Source organism: Notamacropus eugenii, chromosome 3, assembly GCF_028372415.1.
Source record: "Notamacropus eugenii isolate mMacEug1 chromosome 3, mMacEug1.pri_v2, whole genome shotgun sequence".
In the NCBI taxonomy this organism is placed as follows: domain Eukaryota; kingdom Metazoa; phylum Chordata; class Mammalia; order Diprotodontia; family Macropodidae; genus Notamacropus; species Notamacropus eugenii.
In genome coordinates, this window is record NC_092874.1 from 346893755 (window position 1) to 346920298 (window position 26544).

The window sequence follows — 26544 nt, forward strand, 5'->3', positions numbered from 1 at the left end:
TTGAATCTGTATCTGCCTAAAGTTACATTTCTATGTCCTTAAGTTGATCTCAGGAATTTAGTTTTCCTTTTTTGTTAGTTTAAAATTATAGTTAAAAGAAAAGTTATTTCTCATACTGGTAGCCCATGGGATACCTTCAAGACATCTGTTTGTTATCTTTAAGGGCCATACATTGACTCAGTACCACCCCCAAAAGATACAGTGTCTGTCCTTGCCTATCTATATACAATTAGGGGAGTTTTTAATGTCTTCTGAGGAGACAGTAATTCTATTAGTTTTGATCTCCTCACAAAGATTAAAAGATGTAAGTGGGTCCCATAAAACAATTAACAATCCTTAATTGTCAAAGAAGAACATAATGTGAATGCCAGCTCATCTTTCTTAGTATGTTCCTGCCCCAATCCTACAATTTGTCATTTTTTTCTCCATGCCCACAAAAATCTCTTCTTTGTTGTATACCAATAAAGGATCCTTTTCTTCTCATTGGGCTTTACTGAGGTTGTAAGTCTGGCTCACTTTGTTAATAGTTATATGCATCACTGCTAATAAAATGATTTTGTTCAGAGCTCTGTACCTCAGTTTACCCTTAATTTTATTTGCCTCAAGAATAAAATATTTGCTTTTTGTTAAATAACAGTATTAGGATAAAAGCTTATTCTCTGCAGTCATTGAAAGCATCCTTGGTTAAACTCTACATGAATTTTTTATCTTCTATCAGTTCTCTATACTTTGAAAGCTTTTCATTCCGTGTGGTTTAGAGATTATTAATATTGTGAATATATGAATTGACTTTATTATTATCTCAAGTGAGCATCTGTCCAAGACAAAATACTTCTGAAGATTCACAGGATGGAAGAATGTCAGAGGTCTTGTAGTCTAATTCCTACCTGAACAAGAGTCCCCTCAATGACATAATGGAAGTGGTCATCCAGCCTTTGTCTGAAGATCCCTAGTGAGGTGGGAGGGGCCCAGTAACTCCTGACATTAAAATGTCTCAGAATTGTGTTAAACTATGTCCATTCAAAGCCACTGACTTAGACAGTTTGGTCCGAAGCTTTTTTTGGATGCCTGTTTCTATGAGGCCAAAAAGAATTTGTACCATCAATATGCTAAAGTTATTGCCTTAAGGATTTCTCCCTCCTGTGCACTGAGAAAGCTGTGGAGCCTAGAACACCTGTCTGGCATGCTTAAGATTAATGGCTGAGCTTATTTAAGACTATTCATTGTTTTGGCCTAGTCATTTACAAAGAGCTATCCATCCATCAATTTCTGGATACAAGCCAGGGAACTGGAGAGGAAAATATTCCTTTATAAACTGATTTGATTATCTTAAAATAGGTCATTTTAATTTTTTTAAACAAACATTCTACTTTGTCTCCAGTCGTATGACCACTGATTTGTTTCACTCTCAGTTCATTTTCAGGCCATCGTGTAAAAAGAGAATTTGTTTAGTATTTATCCCTTCTACTCTCTTTCTGCATTCCCTCAGGGTTCTCTGATTTCAAAGTAGGTTTTTGATTCTCTACAACTAACATAGCTTAATATATAGTTCAGAAATATGATTATTCTAGAAGAGTTCTGAAACTGGGTAGTTTGTTTATTAAATAAATAGGGTAACTGAGATTTGTGATCTATATGCCAGATAAAAGCTTCTCTATGAAGGTAAGGGGAAGAAAAGATACTAAGCAGTTATTAGCATATACTATGTGCTAGGCTAATTGCCTCTCAAATATTTTCATTTGATCCTCACAACATCTCTGTGAAGTATGTTATTGTTATCTCCATTTTACAAATGAAGAAACTGAGGCAGTTAGAGGTTAAGTGACCTCCCCAGGGCCATGCAACTAGTATGCATCTGAGGCCAGACTTGAATTCCATACCCATTGGCAATATTCACCATACCTCCTTGTTACCTTTGATAAAAGAAAGCTAAACTAGCTTGACTCTGTTTTGACCAACTTTTTTGGGAGGAAGTAACAAGTGAATTCTTTGCAATAAAACTAAAAATGTCTATTAATTGATCATTTTCTACTATTTTGTTGTTGATGGAATGTTCCTTTAGTTTTAGTTACTTCCCCAGCATGGAGTATTAGGAAAGGTGAAAATAATGAACTTGTAACTTTTTTATGCTTCTCTGCAGATAAAACTAAAAGAGATATTTGAAACACAAACAGAAATCAGCCTGGTTCTGGAATTGGTCACAGGAGGGGAACTGTTTGATAGGTGAGTGGTCTATGGAAGTCAATTTTCAGAAAGGGTTTTATTTTGGACCACAAAAAAGCATCCAGGGAGAATTTCTTCTGTTTGTCCGTCCATCCATCCATCCATCTATCCATCCATCCATCCATCCATCCATCCATCCATCCATCCATCCATCTATCCAATATTTATTAAACACTGTACTGAAAAGTCTAATAGAGGGACAAGGCACAAACACAGTAGTGAGTCACAATAATATATAATCAGCTTATTAGAGAGATGCAGAATAAAAATTTATGTGAGGTTTGTGTGGGAAGATTGTAGTAGTAAGAAAAATATAGACTGTTTAGTCAATTTGCATATCACTTATTTGGAAATTCCTTTAAGGAAAATTTTTTTAAAAGATTTTTCTACTGAGATAAATATTCAACAGGGAAAAGAATACCATTGAATAATTGTCAATTGATAGACTCCTAGGAGAATGATTTAGTAAACTAAACTCTATGGAGCTTGGGCAGTTAAAGAGATCATTACAATATCTAATTATAGTGGCAGACTATAACCAACTTTATAGTTATGTAAGAATGTTACTGTAGCTCAGAGTAGGAAATGTGAGGTTAATTGTATCTTCTAAGAAAAATGTTATATAAAGGGAAGAACTAGTATTTGCCAGTATTCTATATTTATTACAATTCTAATGCTGAATATTTTGCTACACAAGGCACTTCCTTTAAGTCATTCAGTTAAGACCCAGTTTTTCTATGCAGCAGTTTTCTCAGAGCCCTGACCTCAGAAGGCTTCAAGTTGCCCCTCACAACATATTATCTGAAAGATTAATTTGGAAAGTTATGCTTTTTTCCCAAGGGTAACTGAGGGATAAGAGTGGATATTGTCCCACAGAAATGCAAACCTAGCTTAGCATACTGAAATCACGTATCTTGACAACAGATAACTCTGCCACTATATGAGAAAGTAGCATTACACATTGATTAAACATATTTTCTGACTATCATTTTTTAGCTAATGCATAAAATTATCTCAAATTTTTCCTATACCACCTATATAATATTTTAAATATACAAACCAAGTGAGGTCCTATAACATAGATACATAGACTAGATAGATACATATCTTTCTTTCACTTGTTCATTCTTATTTAAGCCTGTTCATATTCACATTTTCTCTTTTATAAAACATAGAACAATCCTGGGTATGTAGTAGGTAGTCAATTGATTACTTTTAATTAATTTTTAATTTAATTAATCAATTCTATTAATTAAATGCATTGAAAGTCAATGCATATTAAAGCATTGATGATGGTTATTTTCATAATTTAGCATTTAATGTTTATCTCACCATATCCTCCCTCCACCTTGTAGAATTTTTCTAGCTATGTAGTCCATGTCTTTTAGACATCTTAAAATCCGGATCTGAGAGCAAGAAGACAGATTGTAATCCTCTGGAAGTGTACTTACTGTACATAGTAAAATGCATTTCATTTTGTAAGCACTTAATAAATATTTGTTCATTTGAACCGAATAAACAGAATAGGTTAGATAATATTCTATCTATAGCAATCATCTACTTCTAATAAATTTGTCTTTGTATCTATTATCGATTTCTCTATTATCTGTATCTAAAAGACTCTTTACTTATCACTGTCTGTCTGTCTGTCTCTCTCCCTCTATCTAATTACTCATATCTTTTTCTATGCCTATCACCGAACCTTAGCTACAGCAATGTGAGAAAAAGAAGAAAGAATATTGGAAATGGAGTCAGAGAGCCGGGGTTCAAATCTCAGCTCTGCTACTTATTAATCTGTGTAACCTTGAATCATTCTGAGCCCAAAATATCCTATTTGTGAAATGAAAGGGTTAAACTAGATGATCTCTAAAGTCTCTTCCAGCATTAATGGGTCTACCTCTATAAATATTTTTATCCATTTCTATAAACATTTTAATAGAAACAATAATTTCATAACCTGGTTAGGGATATCTTAAGACTCCACACCATTCTAAATAGACTAATTTTTCCTTAAAGAGAATTGAAACTATCCTTGAGATTTAATTGGCTCAAGGAACTAAGACCCAGTCCTTTATGTAGCTTCTTGGCTGTCTATGTACAGAAAAGTCATGAAGAACTCTGGCTGTCTCCTGAGAATTTGGACCAGAAACATTGTCATTGTGACCAACTAATCCTGGGAAGCTGTGTCCAGCTAAATCATGAATCCTTTCCCTGCTCTGAATGTCCTTTCCCTGCTATAACTAAGTAAATCTCCTTTTTCTAACTCTTAGGTAAAATACTAAGTGTCTTGTTTCATTCCAGTCTTGTACCTGAGCCACTCTTAGTCAACTTTAACCTACCTTAATATCAATGCAATGTACATCTGTCTATGTATTCGGGAACATGTTTGCTTTGATGTATGTTAAAGGACCATAGCTAGTTTATTGCATGGTTTAAAGTCAGCTTTATATAAAAAAGGAAAAGAATCCAATATTTTGTTAAATCCAATGTTTCTAAGTTTATCAGTTTTCATATAGAATGACCACGTAGTATTTTACTGAAAGACACTTAAAGATTGACAGACAGTCAATAAGCATTCAACAGTGCCACCAAACTTAGAGGTTTTTAATGGGTGGGATTTTTTTCAAATGAAAAATTTTCCACAGTACCAGTAGAATCACTGACCCTGAAACAGACTTGTTTCCTCCATTAAAATACTGAATTTCTCAGTTATTTTAATTTTTTTGAGGCTGAGACTGTCCCTGGATTAGAATATAAGCTTGAAAATGAATTTTATTTCAATGAAATTTATCTAAAAACAATTTGAATTTAAATTAAAAGGGATTAAGTTATTTTTACTTGCATTTTCAAACTATTACAGTGATTATCTTAATTTTTATACTAATAGTGGTCCTGATCAATCCTTATTTAAACATTTATGCGTAATCAAAATGATGCAATATAATATATGAAATAAAAAAAGTTGTTCAGAAATATTTTAAATGAAAACAAATTGCTTAACGAGTCTAGGCAGATACTCAACTGAGTAGCATGCCAGCATCAACTTCTGGTTGCCCACATTTCAGCAAACAGACAGGGAATAACTCATCTAATATAATTTTTTTTCTGTGAAAACATGACATTAGGAGAATTAAAATTATAGGGAGAAGTTGTTTTTACAACTTTATAGTAGGGTTTTAGGGTTTAGTTATGATATAATATAATTGTGAAGGGATGTTGACTAGGGATAAATTATATGGAATTTGTGGACAGTTTGTTGTTTCAATTAACATAGGAACTTTTGAGGGGTGCACAAAGTATCGTTATCCTCTCTCTTTCTATAACAGGAAAGATAGCCTGTCATAATGGATAGAGTGTTGGATTTGGAGTCAGGATGATCTGAGTTCAAATCTCACCTCTGACACATATTAGCTGTATGACAAAAGACAAGTCTCTGAACTGATATAAGCCTCAGTTTCATCACTGTAAAAACAGTGACAGTAGCTGAGTGTGTTATTGCATGCTTGTAATACCTGTTACTGGAGATGCTGACTAGTACATTGTTCCAGCACAGGAGTTCCAACCTATAGTGGGCTAAGACAATTGACTATTAGCACTTAGCCTGGCACAATATGGTAAGCCCCTGGGAGCAGGTGGCTGGCAAGAGCAAACTGAGAAAGAGCAAATTGGTCCAGGTCACAAATGGAGTAGGTTAAAGTTTCTGAGCTTATTGGAAATGGGACTGGGCCCTTCAGCATGGATGAGATCGGGAAACCTAGTCTCAAAAAAAGAAAGAAAAGAGGCGTGATAAAATAATTTCTATAGTGAACCTCATAGAATTGTTGTGAAGCTTAAATGAAATAATGTATGTATGAAAGCATGTTGCAAATGTTAAAACACTAAATATATGTCAATGATTAACATATAGAAAGTGAGGAAATTGTTTCAGTTGCCAACTGTGCATATGTTAAAAACATGCTGATGTTCCTGCTTCCTTATACACCGGATTTCTTCCAAAGAATGAAAATTTCCTAGAGATGAAAAGCATTTAAGAAGCAAGCCAAGAAGAAAAAGATGATGAGAAGAAAGTTTTCTCATTGGAAGAACAAAAAAAGAAGGGTTTGAAATGCTGACCAACAAGAAACATATGACAACAATGAGACTTTTTATGAGGATAGATCTGAACCTTCTAAGGAAGAAACATGATTTTATTTACCATGGAAATAGAAGGTGAAGTCATATCTCGTACCAACAGTTCAAAATGTGTCAATGTGTTTTAAGAGGAAGAAGTACATAATGCTAGCTGGTTTAACACCCTTGTTTCGGCTAAGGATGTGACCATCTCTAGGTATCGTGGTCAGACAAATGTGTGATTTTCCTGGACTACATATCAAGATCATGCAAAAGCTGCTAAGTCACTAAAACTGTCGGTCAAAATTGTTGGCTGATTTATGTGGAATCAAACCTAAATTACACAAAGGCAGGAGGGGATGCTAATGGACTGTGTGAAAGAATTAGGATCCAAAAATATCTCAACAGGCTGGAATTAGGGTGCCAATACAATAGGATGATATTTAATAAAGTTAAGTGCAAGATCCTACACTTATAGGCTAAGAGAGCCAAGGCCTAACAGCAGCTTGTATGAAAACAGACTGAGGGGTTTTAGTGAACTGTAATCTCAAAAGGAGTCAGTAGTATGATTTAGCTAACACATAGGCTGCACAGAAGTATAGCATCCCAAACAAAGACATCCTCTATTTATCCATGTCATTGTCTGCTGGTCAGATTCTATGTAGATATTTTGAGAGGATAAGGAGGGCATTGATAAACTACAACAGAAATGTCAAATTCCTGGGGGAGTCACACTGCTTGCAAAACCTGTGTGCCACCAAACCAGTTTAAAATGTAACTAAAATGTTCAGCAAAAGAAATAAAAATACAACACAGTAATTTCAGTTGTGGTTTTCTAAGTCAGCGTACCCCAAACAGGGATCTATTTCTATTCGAGTTTGGCACCACTGAACTAGAAGACTTCCATGAAAGAATAAGCATAATGAAGAAGGGTTTAAAAATTATACCATATGAGTAACAGTTAAACTAATTGAGCATATTTAGCTCACCTGATTCAAGCAAACAAATATTTATTAAGTACCTACTTTGTGCAGGGCACTATGCTAGATTTTGGGATAATTCAAGGTTTAGATAAGACAGTGTTCCTGTCCTTGTGGAACTTACAGTTTAATAGTATAATTTACAGATTAAGAGTATACCCAGAGGGCATGTAATAGATTTCTTAAATATTTCAAGGTTTGTCATGTGGAAAAATCATGTTAAACTTATTCTGTGTGGCTCCACATAACAGTACCATAACCAGTCAGTGAAATTTATAAGGAAGCAGATTTTGCCTCAATACTCTCCACAAAAGTTCTACTCTGATGCCTTTTAATGGCATGGAGATCATCCTGGGTTCTTGATGGAAGCACCAGGAAACCGCATGTTCTGGCAGTTTTTGCCAAGCTGGAAAGATATCAAGTCATGTGATGGATGTTTGTCTTCTGTCTGAAAACTAGTTTAACTAAATTGGGAGGGGCTTATCACCAGGTTGGCTGAAGGGTGGTGAATTTTGTTTTTCTACCACAGCATCTCTTGAAGACCTTCTACTAAGTCACAGAGGACTTGTTATCTGTATTAGTGGAGGGAATAACCACACCAGTTAAATCATGGATATTTGACATATTGACAGGTAAGAAAGAACTTTCTAACATTAGAGCTGTCCCAACATCAAATAGCTTGAATCATCAAGTGATGAGCTCATTGTCATTGGAAGTAGAAAAGGAAAGGTTAAATGACATCTTGTGGAAGATATTTTTTACAGTTGCACTTGATGACTTCAAAAATTACTTCCACCTCTTAAATTCTTATGTGAATTTATGAAAATTTAAGCAAAATCTGATTAGAAAGTTGTTTCAGACTAAATTTAGATGAAAAATTTCATAGTTCAATCATGAAAACTTTCTTGGACTCAAAATGTTGAATCTTACATGTTCCTAAAATGGAACAATTTTAAAAATTGTGGACTTCTAGGAACAGTAGAGGCTTGGAAGACATTCAGCAGTCCTCTAGTCCATTTCTCTTAGACCAGCTTTGTCTAATATATTTCAATATCACTAATTGAGTTTTTTAAATTAAGCTACAAAGTTTTTGCAAAAAAATAAGCTTGAAAGATGTTTTCAGAAATATTTTATTATATTTTAAAATAACACATGCTTAGTCTGGGGACCATATATCTTGTTCCATTTATAGCCATTTATATAAGTATTATTTATGTAAGTAGCTAACATTATACTTACAATATTACCTAAAAAATATTGAATGGCCAACAAAATTATTGCATTGTGTATAATCTGAGGTAGCTTAAGAACAAGTGCAGTCAGTCCAGTATATTAAAAGAAGGCAATTAGGCAAGGATAGGACTTGATCTTACATCCTTCCTTACATGAGTGAGGCTTCTACTGCTGATGAGTAAAGCATATTATCAAGCCAAAAGCCAGGCCTTAGTCAGAGTGACCTGGGTGAGTTTTGGGGGAATTTGGGGAAGGGAGGAAAGGACCGAGACGTAAGGACATGGAAAGTTAAGGATGAAAGTATGGAAGTACTGTTCACCAGGTATGAGGAGACAGGTGAAAATGTTGAAAGCAACATTAACATAGAAAACCCTAGCAGCAACTTCCATAGATGGGTGTTCCATTGCTTTATTCTCTAGAGTAGGTTTTCCATTCCTTCCCCACCTCTTCCCAAATCCTGACCCAAACCTTTTTGCCCCCATTTGTAGATGTTGTCCTTGCACACTCCTAAAGACCTTCATGTGATATCCAAGCTGTACAACATGTGTAAGGGGAGGGTCCAGGGAAAGCTTGAGCTCTTAAATAGAGGTGTGATGTCTCTGAATGATCCACCCATTCATCATTATATTAACATACAATGGCAATTAACTTGATAACCTTCCTTTATGACAAATTTTCACATGTGAGCAAGCAACACCTAGACTTGAGCAAGTGTTATTTCTATACACTGTTCACTGTTAATAGTGAAAATGAATTGAACCTATGGAGCTTCACTCTTAGCAGAGCTGTTCTATATATCTGTGTGATATCTTGTAATTCACCAGGATCTTGACACAGTTTCTCTTTTGGTAAACCTAACTAGAAAAATCCTGAATTGATATGGACTGTTAATTATTCCCTGATGTGAGTGACTACAACAAATGTCTCTAAAATATGGCTTCTCCAAAAGGAGGTTAATAGTCACGAATGTAGTGACTTGATTGATACCACCTCCCTCAACCTCATTTCCCCTCTGATGGGAGAACCAGAGGGTGGAATGTCAAAATCTTCCCAAAGTCTTTCTTTATTGAGTGCTGAAATTGGACTGTCAGCTCATCCCACTCTGCATCTTCTGCTGTACCTGGAGCTCCAATGAACAAGATGTTCCAACCTTGCTGGGTACCCTCTGATGTCTTTCCTCCCTCCGTTTTCCTGCTTGCTTTTGCGTGCTGTCTCTCCCTTCCCCTCATTAGATTGTAAGCTCCTTGAGGGCAGGGCTGTCTTTCTTTTCCTCAGTTGTATCCCCAGTACTTAGCACAGTGCCTGCGACATAGGAGGTTATTAATAAATGTTTATTAAATTGAATTGAAGGCTATATTAAGACTTGAACACAAAGACCTTTGAAGCCAGGAGCCCATTCTCCTTTATTGTCTCAGATCTGTGTAAGCAGATTCAAACTTACAGCAACAACTAATAACATTTCTCCCCCCAAGTTCACTTCTCAGGGTTCCATATGGATAAGTCCCCCCCTTGCTAGCAGGACACAGTATCTTGGCTGTCAGTTTACTGCTTAGGACTCAGCTGGTTCAGCTTTTGGCAAATTCTGCCATAGATGCCTGTTGCTGTTCCTAAAGTTCTTCTGAACTTTCAAAATTCATTGGTCCTATGAACCTGGTCCCTCCGTCTCCAAAATTAATTCACCTAAAATCATGAAAAAATACACACAACAGAAGCAGAAGAAATGGCAGCAGTGTTCACTGCCACATGGAGAATCATGGAGTGTAAGAGTTCCCCACTTGGAGGCTAGTATTTCTTCCTCCTCACCTGAAATTCCCAAGGGAGAAGACAGAATTTCATTTCTTAATTCCTTTTGTATAGTTCCTCAATTTCATTTCAGCAGCCAATTAAAAGGCTTGCTGCAGAGTACATCTAGGTGGCATAGTGGATGGGGTTCTGAGCTTGAAGTCAGGAAAATCTGAGTCCAGATGTTGCCTTGGCTACTTACTCTGTGCCTCAGTTTCCTCATCTGTGAAATGGAGATAACTCACAGGATTGTTGTGTAGATTAAATGTGATGACATTTGTAAAGTATTTAGCCCAATGCCTCCATATAGTAAGCACTGTATAAATGCTAGCTATTACAATTAATGCTGGCAATTATCTGAATTGGAGAAAGACTTACATCATAGTCTATATTTGCAATAAACAGGTTCATCAAGCTGATACAAAAATTATCAAAGGCAGAGCATACTGCTCATGCTCCAAAACTTACAGTAAAAAGAGTAAGCCAAGGAAGGACTCTTGGAGAGCATCCACAATGAGAGGTTGAGAAGGTGGATGAACAACTAGTGAAAGAAATTGAAGGTTTTGTAATAATTGCTATATTGTAAACTTGTTATATCATAAATATCATAATACTTGTATTATAAACTTGTATCATAAACTCAAAGGAGCCAGGATTTTCCCCTGTATTCTCTATTAGAAACAAAAAAAAATGAAGAATGGGACTGAGTTATTTTTTAACTGAGTATAGTAAATGAAGTGAGAGAAATTGGCTAAGATGTACTTAATCCCTCATCAGACCTCATATGAAATTCATTTCTAAGTTAAGAACATCTATGATCTAGAGAGTGTCCAGAGCAGAGCAATGGGACAGTGAAGGGTCTCACTTCATGTCATAGAAGTTTCAATTGAAGAAGTAGGGCATACGAAACCTGGAGGAGAGATGGATTCAAAGGGGAACGTGATAACTGTCTTTAATATTTATTTAAGAGGCTGTCCTGTAGAGTAGGAATTAATTAGATTCTTCTGTTTGTTTCCTGAGAGCATACTTAGGCTTGATGTAAAAGAAAACTTTCTAGCAATTTGATCTGTCCAAAAGTGGAATGAGCTCCCTTTCTTGGAGGTCTCCAGGCAGAGGCTAGATTCCAACTAGTTGGGTATGATATTGGAAATGCTTTCTGGAGATGGATTAGACTAGATGACATTGGGATACTTTTCAACTCTTCATTCTTTGATTCTATGATATACCACAAAACACATCAACACTTTTTTTTAGATAATGCAGCACTTTATGTTTTTCTTGTCTACTTGGATACTCTCCTTCTTGATTGGAGGACTTGTTCTTTAATGTTCCCAAGATCATATTTAGAGGGTAATCGTGTTTGCATCCTGATGGAGTGTAAGAAGGAAGTTGATCGACCCGTGGAGGAATTGAGCAGCAGACATCCTTTGGATGCTTGTCCTTGCTATCTTGGATTGCGTAGGAACAGTTGTGATCTCTCCTAAGGACATGTGGAAGAAAACACTGGCTACGTTCCATGGATAACTATCTGTGTTTTTGATCACAAACTTGCCAAGTAAGCAACTCAGTTGAGAGCAATTACTGTTCAAGCACAGAATGATGAGATGATTCCTACTTCTCATGTGCTATTGATGTCCATTAAATGTTTATAATTCTTGTTTACATAGGGCTTTAGGGAAAACGTAGAAAATCAGTCTTGAGAGATAAGATATGGAGAGTTGAAATTTCAGATTGTATTAGGAAATGACTGAAATCACATTAAGTTTTGAAGCTGTATTTTCATTTTCACTCTACTAAAACCTCCATTTAATTTCTATGTGAGGGAATAATATTTTTGCTTTCATGCAAAATTGGGAATGAGTTTTAAAATTCTGAGGGAATGGGGGCAAGAGACATTTGATAAATTATGAATTGTTGTTAGGACTCTATGTACTTCTAGATTAGGTAGGAATCTGGGGAAGAATTCAAAGGGAAGCATTTCAGCAGATGAAGGGAATTACGCTGCTAGGCTATTTGTTGCATTTATGTTTAGTGATGCACATTGTCCATGGTACCTTTCAATCATATGGAGTTTCTCTGATTATCTCTTTTAATTAGGTTTATTTTTACTTTTGCTTTGTCTGAGATCATGATTGCTACCCCCTGCCTTTTTTTAAAAAAACTTCATCTGAAGTATAATAAATTCTATTCTAGTCCCTTACTTTAACTCTGTGCATGTTTGGGTTTTTGTTTATGTGTCTGTTAGAAGTGTGTTCCTTGTAAACTATATATTTTGGGGTTCTAGTTTCTAATCTATTCCGCTATCTACTTCCATTTTATGGATGAGTTCATCTCATTCACATTCATAGTTATGATTACTATGTATTTTCCTTTGTCCTATTTTCTTCTGTTTATCCTTCTTTCTCTTTTTTTTAACCCTTATTAAAAGTCTGCTTTACTTCTGACTACTGCCTCCCTTAATCTTCCCTCCCTTTTATCAGCACCCCTCTTCTCTTATCCCCTTTCCCTCCTACTATTCTGTTTGATGAGACATAATTCTCTACCCAGCTGAGTTTGTGTATGTAATCTTCCTTCTTTGAACCAATTAAGAGGAGTAAGGTTTAGGTATTACTTGCTCTCCCTCTGTCTATCCCTAGCTATTTTCCACTCTACTATAAAAGCTCTTCCTTGCATGCCTCTTTTGTGTGAGATAATTTTTCCCATTTTTTCTCTACCTTCCCCTTTCTCCCAATATCTCCCTCTTTCTCATCTCTCCATTTTTAAATCATTCCAAAATAATTGACTTGCAACCATGTCCTTTGTCTACATAGACTTCTTCTAACTACCCTAATAATAATAAAGTCCTTAAGAGTTACATGCATCATCTTCTCTTATAGAAATGTAAACAATTTAACCTTATTAAGTTTTTTAGGATTTCTCTCCCTCTTTTTTTGTTCATACTTGTATGCTTCTCTCGAGTCCTGTATTTGAATGTTAACTTTTCTATTCAGCTTTGTGATCTTTTCATTAGGAATTCTTGAAAGTTCTCTTATTTTTCATTAAATATCCATTTTTTTCATTGAATGATAATGTTCAGTTTTGCATGGTAGGACACTGTTGGTTGCAATACTAACTCCTTTGCCTTTTGGAATATTGTATTCCAAGCACCTTGTTCCTTTAACATGAAGCTGCTAAATCTTGTATGATCCTGACTATGGCATCGCAGTATTTGAATTGTTTATTTCTGGATGCTTGAAATATTTTCTTCTTGATTTGGGAGCTCTGGAATTTGGTCATATTATTCCTGACAGTTTTAATTTTGAGATTTCTTTAAAAAGGTGATTGAGAGATTCTTTCAATTTCTATTTTACATTCTGGATCTAAGATTTCAGGACAGTTTTCCCTTATTATTATTGAAATGTAATGTCTAAACTCCTTTTTTTATCATGGCCTTCAGGTAGTCTAATAATCCTTAAATTGTCTTTCCTCAATATGGTTTCTAGGTAAGTTGTTTTTTCAATGAGATATTGTACGTTTTCTTCTATTTTTTCCATTCTTTTGACTTCGTATTATTTTTAAAATTTATTTTAGCATTATTAACTTCAACTTACCCAATTCTAATTTTTAAGGAGTTATTTTCTTCAATGAACTTTTGTACTTTTTTCTACTTGGAGAATATGTCTTTTTAAGGAGCTATTTTCATCAGTGACTTTTCTCCCTCTTTTCCCATCTGGCCATATTCTTAAGGTGCTATTTTATTTGTTATTTATATATATATATATATATATATATATATATATATATATATATGTATATATATATACACAAATATAAAATATGTTCACATGTTTTATATACATTTACACATATTTATTTGTTATATGTTATTTATAATATTGTTGTATATTATGTTATTTTAGGGTGTTATTTTCTTTGGTATTTTTTGTGTCTCTTTTACCAAACTATGAATTATTTTTTTCATAATTTTCTTACATCACACTCATTTCTTTTCTCCATTTTTCCTCTAATACTCTTATTTGATCTTTAAAATTATTTTCTTTAGCTTCTTTAGAAACTATTTTTGGGTTTATGTCCTATCCATATTTTTCTTTCAAGTTTGGCTTGCAGCTGTTTTCACATGGTTGTCTTTTGAGTTTGTATCTTGAGCTTAGCTGTTATAACAGCTTTTTATTGACAGGTTTTTGTTGTTGTAGCCCATTCTCTCAGTCTATTTCTTGATTTTGAACTTTATTTTAAAGTTTAGCTCTGCTCACCTGTTGGGGGTGGAGAGATATGTGAATGGTCCCAAGCATTGAGCTTTTTTCTGTTTTCAGTGTTTCTAAGGTGGCATGATTCAGTGAGGTGTGTGGTCACTGCACTTCTGGTTTGTGCTCTGGTCCTTCCTGAGAAAGGGTTCCTGCTTCCTTACAGCTGCAAGTACTCTTTTAAAAATGACAAGTCACTCCAGTATCTTTGCCAAGAAAATCATGCACATTCCATACAGTTGTGAAGAGTTGACTAATGACTAAACAACAAAAACAACAGTAATTCAATGTTGGGGCAATTAGGTGTACGTGTGTGTGTGTGTCTGTGTCTGTGTGTCTGTGTGGTGTATAGAGTGCTACATCTAGAGTCAGGAAGACCTGACTTCAAATCTGGCCTCAGATACTTACTAGTTGTGTGATATTGGGAAAATCACTTGACTTCTCTTTGCCCTAATCCCCTGGAGAAGAAAATGGCAAAGCACTCAAGTATCTTTGTCAAATGAATCCCGTGAATGGTATGGTCCATGGGCTCACAAAAAAACTGGACATGACTGAACAATTGAACATCGACACCAATCCAATGTTACAGGAAGGAAGGAGGAGGGATATATCTCTGCCATTTGTTTTTTCCCAGAGAAAGACAAGTAGATATTAGTCCTCCCAAAACAGGATTAGGGAACCAATACAAGGGAATAGCATGTTCCTGTGATTTGTCACTTGTATAATGAATCTACTCTAGAGTTACAAATAGAATATAGGACATTGATGTTTTGGTGTGTGAGTCTATGAGGTTTCTTCCCAGACATCTCTTTGTTCTTGATTGAGGCAGCTTGACTTGTGGAGAGCAAAAATAGAGAAAGCTGCTCTCAGAGCAGTGTGAGGTATCAATTGGATAATTTTGATTACATTAAATTAGAATTTTTTCGTACAAGTGAAACAAATGTAGCCAAGATCAGAATGAAAGCAGAAAATTGGGGGAGGTATTTTATAGACAGATTCTCAGATAAAGGTCTCATATCTCAAATGTATAATGTACCTTTGTGCAATCTCTAAGAATTGGGCATTCCCTAATTGATAAATAGTCAAAGGATATGAATAGGCAGTTTTTGATGAAGAAATCAAAACAATTTACAGTCATACAAAAATGCTCTACACCATTATTGATTAGAGATGTGAAAATTAAAGCAAGCTTGAGATATCATTTTACACCTATTATATTGACCAAAATGATTCAAGGGGAAAGCAACAAATGCTGGAGGGGATGGTAGAATTGTGAACTGATCCATCCATTTTGGAGAGCAATCTGGAATTATGCTCAAAGAATTATTAAACTGCCTATATCCTTTGATCCAGTAATACCACTATTAGGTCTGTTTCCCAAGATGGTTGGGAAAAAATGAAAAGAACCTATCTGTTCTAAAATATTTATAGCAGCTTTCTTTGTAGTGGGAAAGTACTGGAAATTGTGGGGACATCTGTCAACGGAGGAATAGCGGAATAAGTTGTGGTATATGATCATAATGGAATATTACTGTGTTATAAGAAATGATGAATTTTCTTAGAAAAACATTGATAGATTTGTGTGAAATGACAAGTAAAATCAGCAGAACCAAGAGAATATTGTATACAGTAACAGCAATATTGTTTTAAGAATAACTTTGAGGGTTTAAATCATTTTGACTATTGTCATAAATATATAAATTAATTACAAGGGACATATGAAGGAACACACTATCTACATCCAGAAAAAGAATAGATAAATAGATACATATTTGTGTCTAACAGGAGCCTCTTGGATGAGGTGGGATGGAGAGAGGGGAGAAAAAAAGGAAAAAAAGTTACATGACAACTTTCTTATATATTTAAAAGGAATAGCAAGTTTTTAAAAGAGATTTGCAGTTTCACATACAATTAATTTTTTTTTCTACTATGGGATGGAAATGCTTGTTTTATTTCTTAAGTTCAAAATAAAATAAATGAAATTTTTTTTAAAAAGTTGCTCTCAGAAAGCACAGGTACTAAGGAACTAACCAAGAGTTTGATTTCAAGAACCTGAAGGGGGAAGGGCAGGGAATAAGTGTGTGTGTGTGTGAGTATGTATGTGTGTGTTTAGTGTCTTCTATGTACTAGATTGTGCTATGTTTTTGCAACAACAAACAACAAATTTTCTAACACTTTTATAGAACTTTAAAGTTTGCAAAGTGCATTAGAAATATTATCTTATTTGTTCCCCACAGCAACTCTGAGAGGTAGGTGCTATGATTATCCCCATTTTACAGATGAGGAGACTGAGACAAACAGAGGCTAAGTAACTTTCCTAGAGTCATACAACTAAGTAACTATCTGAGGTTACATTTGATCTCTGGTATTTCCTGAGTCCCAGGCCAGTTCTGTAGCCATTATGTCACCAGCTGCTTAAAGATATAGAACTTCCACAAAAGAATCTGGTGGAAAATTAACTTCCTAAATTGCTTTGAATTGGGGACTTAAAAGCTCAGTCTAGTTTTTAACCCAATTAGAATGAAAATGGGCCTGATTACAGAGAAAAGGATTACAGTAAAGTGAAACCTCTAGGAAACATTAAGCTTACCTCTAATTCAATTGAATATAGCAATTATTTATTAAGTATTATGTACAAGCTAACATACATGACACTGAAAATCTGGAAGCCCATTCTGATTCCTTCCTCACCCCTCAGTTGCTAATGCTTTCCTTATGTCCCCTGCTGAAATAATTTTAAATTTACTTTCTTGCCAGGCCTAGAGGCCTGAGGGCTACCCGAGTCTTACCTTACCTATCGCAGGTCTTCGGCTGGCCAAACCGGATAAACGTATGAGAGAAGAGACTTTCCAGAGTTGAACAAGGGTTAGGCTTTATTCAGGGTCTTGGTTACATGTGCAGGGGGAGCTCTTCCTTAGGAAAGAGGGGAATCTCCCAAGGAGGCAAAGATCTTACAGTAAGAGAATGGAAGTGGAAGTGGAAGTGGAAGTGGAAGTGGGGAGAGAGGGGAGAGGGAAGAAAGAAGAGAGGAAAGAGGGAAGAGGGGCCTCCTGTCCTCTAAGGGCCCCTCAGCACTAAGAGTGCCTTCAGGCTTTCCTGACCCTACTTAAGCTCTCTGGCCGCATAGTTTGCACCTGAATACCGTGCCTGTTAGATAACAATAGGTGTGCTCAGAACCGGGCCAATCTCGAGGGCGGGGATGCTCTCTCCCATCACGTTTCCCACGGGAAGAGGCGGAAATGCACGAGATAGCTCGGTCTCACACCTCAATTCCCTGCTGTTCCCTGGGGGGCCTCATGAGAACTCTAAGGTTTAGAAGTCCTCACCTTTACCCGCCCGAGACTGTCCACATGGAACTGAGCTTACACCCCCAACACTTTCTATGCATTTTCTATATACTTACGCGTGTATGTTATTTTTTCCTTTATACAATATGAATGACCTGAGTGCAGGAATTGTTTCATTTTTTTTTCTTTTTATACCTTGAGTCTAACATAGTACCTGACACTGTAAGATAGATTCATATTCATATCATAATTTGTTCAGTCAGTTATCAATTGCTGGTTCACTACAACAGAAGCACAGCTATAAAAATTTTTGCATGTATGGATCCTTTTTTTCTTTCTTGATCTCTTTGATGTATATGCCTTGTAGGAGTGTCATTGAGTTTGGCTATAATTATAGATTAATTTCCAAAGAAGTTGAATCGATTAATAGTTTCACCAACAGTACATTGGTGGGTCTGTCCTTTGACATCCCCTCCAACAATGATTATTTCTCATTTTTGTCCCTTTGACAATCTGATAGGTAAAGTGGAGTCCTCTGAATTTCTTTAATTTGTACTTTTTTTGTTATTAGTGATTTGGAGCATTTCTCATGTGGTTATTGATAACTTGCATTTCTGTTCTTGAGAGCTGTCTTCACATTTTTAAACTATTTGTTCATCTGTTGGGAAACAACTCTTATTATTAATTTTTAAAAATCAATTTCTTAGATACTTTTATCAGAATTTTTTTCTGAAAAGACTTTTTTCCCCCTGTAAATTATTTCTCTTCTAATCTTAATTATGTAAATTTTGTGCACAACCTTTTCAATTTGATTGTAATTAAAATTGTTCATTTAATCTACTAGGAGCTTCTCTATCCTTTGGTTAAGAAAACTTCCTCTATTCCTCTATGTGAAAGGAATCTATGTCCCATTCCTCTAATTTAATTATGTTATTATTTGTTACATCTAAGTCATCTGGAGCTTTTTGTGGTATATGGTATGATACCTTGCCAGAGAACCAAATTTCTGCAATATTCCTCTCCTTTCCTAGTTGTTTTGTTTAATAGAGAATTTTCACAACAATAGTTAGATATCTTGAGTTTACCTTGAAGCATCTAAGTGGAGCTTCCAGTCAGAAGGAACTCAGTTGAAATCCTATCCCAGGAACTTGCTAGCTGTGTGACCTGAGCAAGTCACATCTTCTCTAGGTCTCAGTTTCCCATAAAATAATGCGCCTACCTAATAGGGTTGTTATGAGAATCAAATGAGATAACATGTATAAAGTACTCTGGAAATTTTGAAATATTACATAAATTCCAGTTATTATTATCAAAAACTATGCTCTTTGTGACTTTTGGATGTCATATACCTAGTGTAATGTTCTAATAAATGTTTCTATTTTTAAAATCGCTACCAAATAGTTTTGTTGATTATTTCTTTGTAATCTAACTTGAGCCCTGTTACAGTAAGTCCCTTTTCCTTCTTCACTTTTTTTGTTACTTCCCTCAAAATTTTCTAAATTCATTTTTTCCATTTCTACAAGTAATCCTTTGCTAGCTTGATTGGCATGATACTGAAGGTGGAGAGCAACTTAGTATTATCAATTTTATTGTAATAGCACAGTACAACCATAAGTAATTAATACCTATACAATTTGAGTATGTTTATTTATATAAAGTATTTATAGCTGCATTTACAAAATTTCTGAGTATTATGATAAACTCCCAGATTTTTTACACATTCTATAGTTATTTCAAAAGTAATTTTTCTGTCCCTTCTTAAAGGGATATTCAATATTCAACAACACTTAGCAATATTTACAAAGGTCTATGATTTGGGGGTTATTTTATGTCCTACAACTGTATTGAAGTTATTCATTATTTCAATTAATGTAGTTTACTTAGAGAATGATTTGACTATCATATTGTAATCAAAAAGAGATTATTCTGTTTCTTGATGTTACTTATTTCCTTAATTTCTTTTTCTCTCTCTTTTTATCATTGCTACAGGTAGAATATCTAGAAATTTATAAAATAGTAGTGATGCCAATGGATTTCTTTGTTTTGATCCTTTATGGCATTGGAAAGGCTTTTGCATTATTCTATTGAAGATAATGTTGTCTTTTGGTTTTTACTATTTATAAACCTTATTAAGGAATGTTCTGTTTATTCCTAAATTTCTAAAAGCTTTTAATGTAAAAGGATACTGGACTTTGTAAGAAAATAAACCTGTCTCCATCTATTATATAATCATATAATTTTTATTTTTGTTATTAATATGTTCTATTGTTTATAGTTTATTGTTGATACAATCCTATATTCCCAAAAATATATCTGACTTGGTCATTTATATGATACCATAGCCTCTTAGCTTATATTTTATTCAATATTTTTACACTGATCTATTGTTTTTTTATCTTCTTTGCATTTCTTTTTAAGATTAAATTTTAGCTTTTTAAAAAAAAATTAATAAATTTATTTTCTCCCTATCACTTCATTCTTCATTGGGCAGAAAATCCTTGTAATGTATAATCAAACAGAAATTTTCTCATTGACTGTATCACACACACACACACACACACACACACACTCACACACACACACACACACTCACACACACACACATTTAGGAGCTAGATGGAACATAGTGGATAGAGTGCCAGGTCTGGTGTCAGGAAGACCTGAGTTTAAATCCAGCTTCAGATACTTACTAACCATGTGGCACTGAGCAAGTCACTTAACCTTGTTTGCCTCAGTCTACTTATCTGTCAAATAAGCTGGAGAAAGAAATGGCAAATCACTCCAGTATCTCAAGGGTTTTCCAGCATGGTGGATTGAAAGTCTTAAAGGGTTTTTGGTTATATCAGTAGATGCCAGGCATCTAGAGGCTAGATAAAATTGGAGAATCTTAGGAGGCAATGGCAGGGAAAATGATCCTTCCCTGGTGATCACCAAGGCTGGTGATCCTTCATCTCGTAAGAAAAAATAGGGTTGGTGATTCTCATCTCATTCAAGGCTTATAAGCAGTTAATTAGTCTACATGGTTTCTTGACAACCCAAAGCCAAGAAGCAGGATAAAAGGGGAAGGAAAATAAGAAGGAGGGAGGGAGGATGCTGCCAGTGGTGACAGTTCATCTCCATTCCTGACTATCTTGGATGGGTTTTGGATGGCCCGTGGTCAAAGGAAAGGGAAAAGGATAAAGAATACCACTAGTAATGGCAGATCACACGGACCATCTAGACGTGCTCTACTCAGATCCTTAAATTCTTCCTTATTTATCTTTTTGTAAGGTCTATTAGGCTGGGAAAGGAGGCACAAATATTAATAGTCTTTCTGCCTATTTCTTCTTGTAATTCTATTTTTTCCTATCTAGATACTATGCCCTTCAGTTCATACTGCATTGTCTATCATGCCTTTAAGTATAACATAGCTTCCTATTAAAAGATTATCTTTTTATGTCTTGATCTATTGAGATTATGATTGTTCTTGTCACTTTTATGAATTAACTTGAAGCATAATAAACTTTGAACCGTTGGATCTTCTTTTTAACTATGTGAATTTTTTTTTCACTTATGTTTCTTATAAACAACATGTTGTATTGTACTTTCTGATCCATTCTGCTACCCCATTTCACTTTATGAAAGAGTTAAGAACAGTTACATTCATTTATTGAAATCATTTTTTTCAATTATAAACATTTATTTTTTTTTCTTATCTTTTTTCTCAATTCTATCACCTTCCTCAGTGGGGGAAAATGGAAGTAAAAGCAGAATGCATGTAAAACATGTGCATAGACAAATAAGAAAATTACTATGTCCAAAAATGTATGTCTCATTCTGCACATTAGTTTACTTAGTCTACCATCTCTCCATCAGGAGATGGGTGATTCTATTGGTATCCAAATTCATTTTTTTCGCTGGATGCTGGCTATATTTTACTCCTTTGACTTTGAAGGTCTGGATTTAGGCATTTTCAGTATTTCTTTCAAGTATATTCTTTCAAGTGCATTCTTTCTATTTTCACTTTGCTTTCTGGCCCCAGTAAATCTGAACAGTTTTCTGATTTCTTGAAGTATGGTATCCAAGTTTTTTATTTGGTCATGGTTTTAACATGGAGTGATAATTTTAGAATTATGTTTCCTCAAGCTGTTTTCTGGAACAGTCATTTTTTATAGTAAGTACATTATCTTCCCCATTTTTCAACCACTTACTTTTTCCTATTAATTATTGTCATCTGATAGAATCATTGAGTTTTAATTGTTTCATTCTGTTTTTCAAGGATTCTACTACTTGGATATTGTTTCCACCTCCTGTTCTAAGCTATTCATCCTCTTTCCATTTGTTTTGCTCCAGAATTCTAATTTCACTTATTTTCTCTTCCTTTATGTCTTCTAGTTCCTGTGGCCAAGCAATTTTTTCCCTTGATACTCTATTTGTTTTTGTTATGGAGCTAAACACTTGTTCTGGGTTTACTTCTTGTGCATCTCAAACCCATAGTACTTTTTCACTGTGCTTAGTGTTTTCTTCTGTTTACTCATATTTCTAACCTCCTTTCTTAGATTGGGACAATATGGCAAAGCTATAGCTCAGCATACATAGATGGGTTGGGTAGACCTCATTTTTCTGTGTCCCTATGTAGTATGGATGCCATTGTCACTGTCATTTTGAATGGAGTTGCTGGTATCCTCTCATACCTTCCTCTACCCCAGCCCTACACACACGTACTTTAATCTCTAATTTCTGCCTACAAAACCACTTACTACTGGTGCCTGGACCCTGAGTTGGTCCTGTCTCCATTGTTTTTAGGAATGCAAAGGTTGATATTGTCTCCCTGAATAGGGATCTGTCAGGGCTGACCAGAGTTGAGAATGGATAAACTACTTTTTTTGTACTTATTTTCCCATTGACAATACATTGATGACAACTAAGGATCACTTTGATGATGAGGGGCTAGTTCATATCCCTGAGATGCTCTCTTAGTTTTGACTTTTAAAAGGCAGGGTGCAGGAGTACACATAAATTTATAGGGTTAAAGAGCTGAAAAGTGACAGAATAAGGAGATAGGATAGAGAGAGATACAGATTCATGTCCCTAAAGGGAGTCTTAGACCTCTAGAGAACCACATGCCCCAGAGGGAGGGTAGCACTGAAGAGGCAGCCCCAACAGAGAACTAATTAAAGGTAGTCCCTGCATAATGGGTGTTTGCTGCATGTCTAAACAACTTAATATGGCATCATCCATAGTTGAAGATTCTGGGGATCTGTTACCAGAGACAAGGACATAAATGACATTCTACACTCACCTACCAAATGATTGGAAGCACCCTTTTCCCATTCGCTGCATAACTAGAGTGGTTATCATTTAAAAAACAGCTTTATTCATTACCTATGTGGCTTTTACAACATTCCCATCTGAGGGAATCACACCATGTAGAAAAGGTGGGAGGGAGAGCCTGAGGGCTCCCCCCTCCCTCAGGCCATACAATCTCAAGAAATGGGCCTAGGTCTTTGGCCTTTTCGTTCGTTCTTTTCTGTTCTAGGTCCAGGGAGTGGAATGTCTGATTTGCCCAGGAGTTCAAGCCACAAGGATCCAGGAGTCCAAGAATCCAGGCCTGGTGTTGCAGCCTACCCAGCAGAAGTCAGCATGGCCAGCTTTGGACTTGAATTTGGTGGGACGAATGCTATGTAGGAACTGAGCTAAGCTGTGAGCCTAATTCCTCTTTATCCCTTCCATCCCTCCTCCTGCCCCCTCAAAAAATCAACACCAAGGTGTTACAGGGGATATTATGCCCCTGAAGTATAGGGGGAAATATTTATACATTTTTCTTGCTATATCTTTGAAGTAAATATCCTTCCGTATAAGTTAATCTTGGGACTCTGAAAATGATGGAGAACATAGATAATGGGGGTATTAGAAAGACTACAGAACTTCCTCAGAGTACTGGAGTACCCTGTGAGGGATGAAATGTAATAGGTCTGAGCATGGAGCCAGAGTTAGCTATGATACACTAGACCAAATGAAGAAATTCCTGGGTAAAGCCAAGGACCTGCTTCAAAGTTAGGCACATGAGAACAGCCACTAAAGAAGCAGCAAATCTGAACTTGCCATCCAGAGAAGAGCTCTGTCCAGAGTGTTATATAGGGGGAAGGTAGGGCCCACCACAAGAGATATTTGACTTTCTAGAAACCCAAGTTGTTTTTAGCTGGTTATGAAGAAAAGGGAAAAATAATATATTGTTTTTGTTTCCACTGTCGATAAGAATAGTTTTTAGACTGGAAAGAACTGAAGAAATATTGCTAATAGGGATTTGATTACCAAGATAAATAAGGAGATGAGAGAACACCTAACTTTCCCTTGAGGAGTTTGTGTTAGTCATCTGGCCAAAACTAATTAAATTTTGGATAGTGTAGAAACTGGCAAATGTGATTGCTGTGCCACAGGCAATGATCTTTGAAGGATCATGAAGAACGGAAGTGCCTCAGAAATGTGGAAGTAAAATGTTGAGCAAGAGTACTTCAAAAAAAAAAGGAAAGAGAATGGAGTCTTAAAACTATAGGCTGTTGACTTTCGTTTTGATTCCTGGAAAAGTTCAAGAATATGTTAGGATGAAGCTAGATGGTACAGAGTTTTAGGCTGAAGAGTCAAAAAGACCTCAGATCAAATACTGCCTCAGACATTTAAAAAGTCACTTAACATCTCAGCCTGTGTCTTAATCATGTAAAATGAGAAGCTTGGACTCAACTGGTCTCTAAGGTCCCTTCTAAATCTATGCCATTATGTTTAATTAATGAACATTTGGAAGTTAAATCTGTCAGAACAAAGACCTTTGTTAAGAATTAATCATGCCCAAACCATGATTCCGGAGTAATAAAGATAAAAAACATGTTACCTTCTTCTAAAAGAGAAGTATAGACTGAAGAAGCTTAAGCTGCTATATATTTTTGGATTCCAGTTCTCATCTGGATTCTAAATTCCAACATAGGATTTACTTTATTTGACTGTTCATATTTGTTATAGGCATTTTTTGTTTGTTTTTAATCTGATTGGGAGGGGAGAAAATGAAAAGAGAGAAAATAAATGCTTGTTAGTGAAAACAAATAAATTTAAACAAGAAAGAGTAGTTCAGGCCAAACTAAATTTCATTCTTCTTTTTTTTTAAATGAAGTTACCTGTAATTGCCAAGATTTTAATAAAACATTTATCAATCTCTCATTTTCTTGTGGATGGGATTTTGAAATACAAACTTGGGTAGAGCTCTTTCAAATGTTCTGTGAGGTGAAATAAAAACTGTCCTTCATTCAACCAGGGTGTGGGTTGTAGATAAATCATTGTACTTTCTTGTAATTCTGGAATTCTTTGATTCTGTGAGTATTTGCACTAGAGCTGAGGGTCTTTTTTCTTTCTTTTTTTTTAGTGACCTAAGTGTGAACCAAATTCTGATGTTCTTAGGGAAAACCCTGGGTAGAAGCATGAGCCATACACAACCTGGTTTGTGTAAATTCAGAGCTATGATTGTAAGCATACATATTTCATCTCTACAGTACAATTCTTTGCCCATAGTAGAGGATGTAAGCATTGAGATTAATCCCTTAAAATCACTATATTGAAAAGCCTATGTCATGAAGATTGTTAATCAATACTCTGAAGACAGAGAGAAGGAGGAGTAAGGAAGATTGTCCAGGACACAGCAGAGTAGTGGGGAGGGGAAAACACAAAGGGAGAATAAAATGAGAAATGCTTTTAGTTTACTTTTTAAATGGATACTTTTCTAATTACAAAAAAATAATAAATCCTGCTTTTCACAATGTATATTTGCTTTCTGGGAAGTCCCATAGAAGTGCCATAGAAGGCAGAATTTTCAACTATGTGGAGGAAGAGATAGAAATATATTCAAAAATTTTTTTAATTTTAAAATATTTCAAAAAGTCAAATTTCCTGTTTTATCTCTGAAAAAGGGAGTAATAGGGTTAACATGAGATAGTGAGGTAGCAAATATACATAATCTGAAAACGAGTACTACATTTTCCCAAGGATATCCTATTGTGGGACACATGATACATAACACACTGCTCAGCAATCCTCTGGGTTTTCCAGAACTTCAGAGTATATGCTGTAATCCTACACTGTCAGGGGAGTAAAATCTAGGTCAGTAGTAGCAATTTTTAAAACGGAGTGTTGATTTCAGCATAGAACTTTTACACTGAAAACTACAGCACATAGACAACCACACTGAAAGTAAATGAAGAGTGTCTTAAAGATGACTTTGTTCAAGGAAACTTCCTTAGAACAGCACTGGAATTAAATTCAAATTCTTATTCTTCAACCAACTTTCGTTGTCCATTCAACAAACAATAACCTAAATTTTCTCACCTGAAAAAAATGAGCTCTTTAAAAAGCATAATTTTAAGTTTCCTTCTGGTTCTAAATCCTATGACTTTTCACTTCCCTTCTCCCCTCTCCCCCCGGTGCCCAATACTAATGTCTTCTAGGAGAAATAGTGCCACATAATGGCTCCAAAGCTAGTCTCAGAGTCAAGAAGACCTAGATTCAAATCTTACCTCAGATACATACTGATTCTATGACCTTGAGTGCCAGTTTAACCTCTTAGTGCCCCAAGCAATTTGCTAAGACTCTACAGTGCATAGGTTACATAGCAATACCCATCTGCTTTGGTAGCATGAGTTTACTTACTGATAATTCCCTATA

General features: G+C 35.4%; 1 protein-coding gene across 2 annotated transcripts in view; it reads left to right on the forward strand.

Annotated features, from left to right (window-relative positions):
- The window catches only part of CAMK4 (calcium/calmodulin dependent protein kinase IV), a 220202-nt gene that overhangs the window by 80665 nt on the left and 112993 nt on the right, over positions 1-26544 (forward strand). For both annotated transcript variants that reach the window (XM_072597182.1, XM_072597183.1), the window contains one exon: positions 2141-2223. In XM_072597182.1, coding sequence (XP_072453283.1) covers positions 2141-2223 — 83 coding nt within the window. The remainder of the gene's footprint in view (positions 1-2140; positions 2224-26544) is intronic.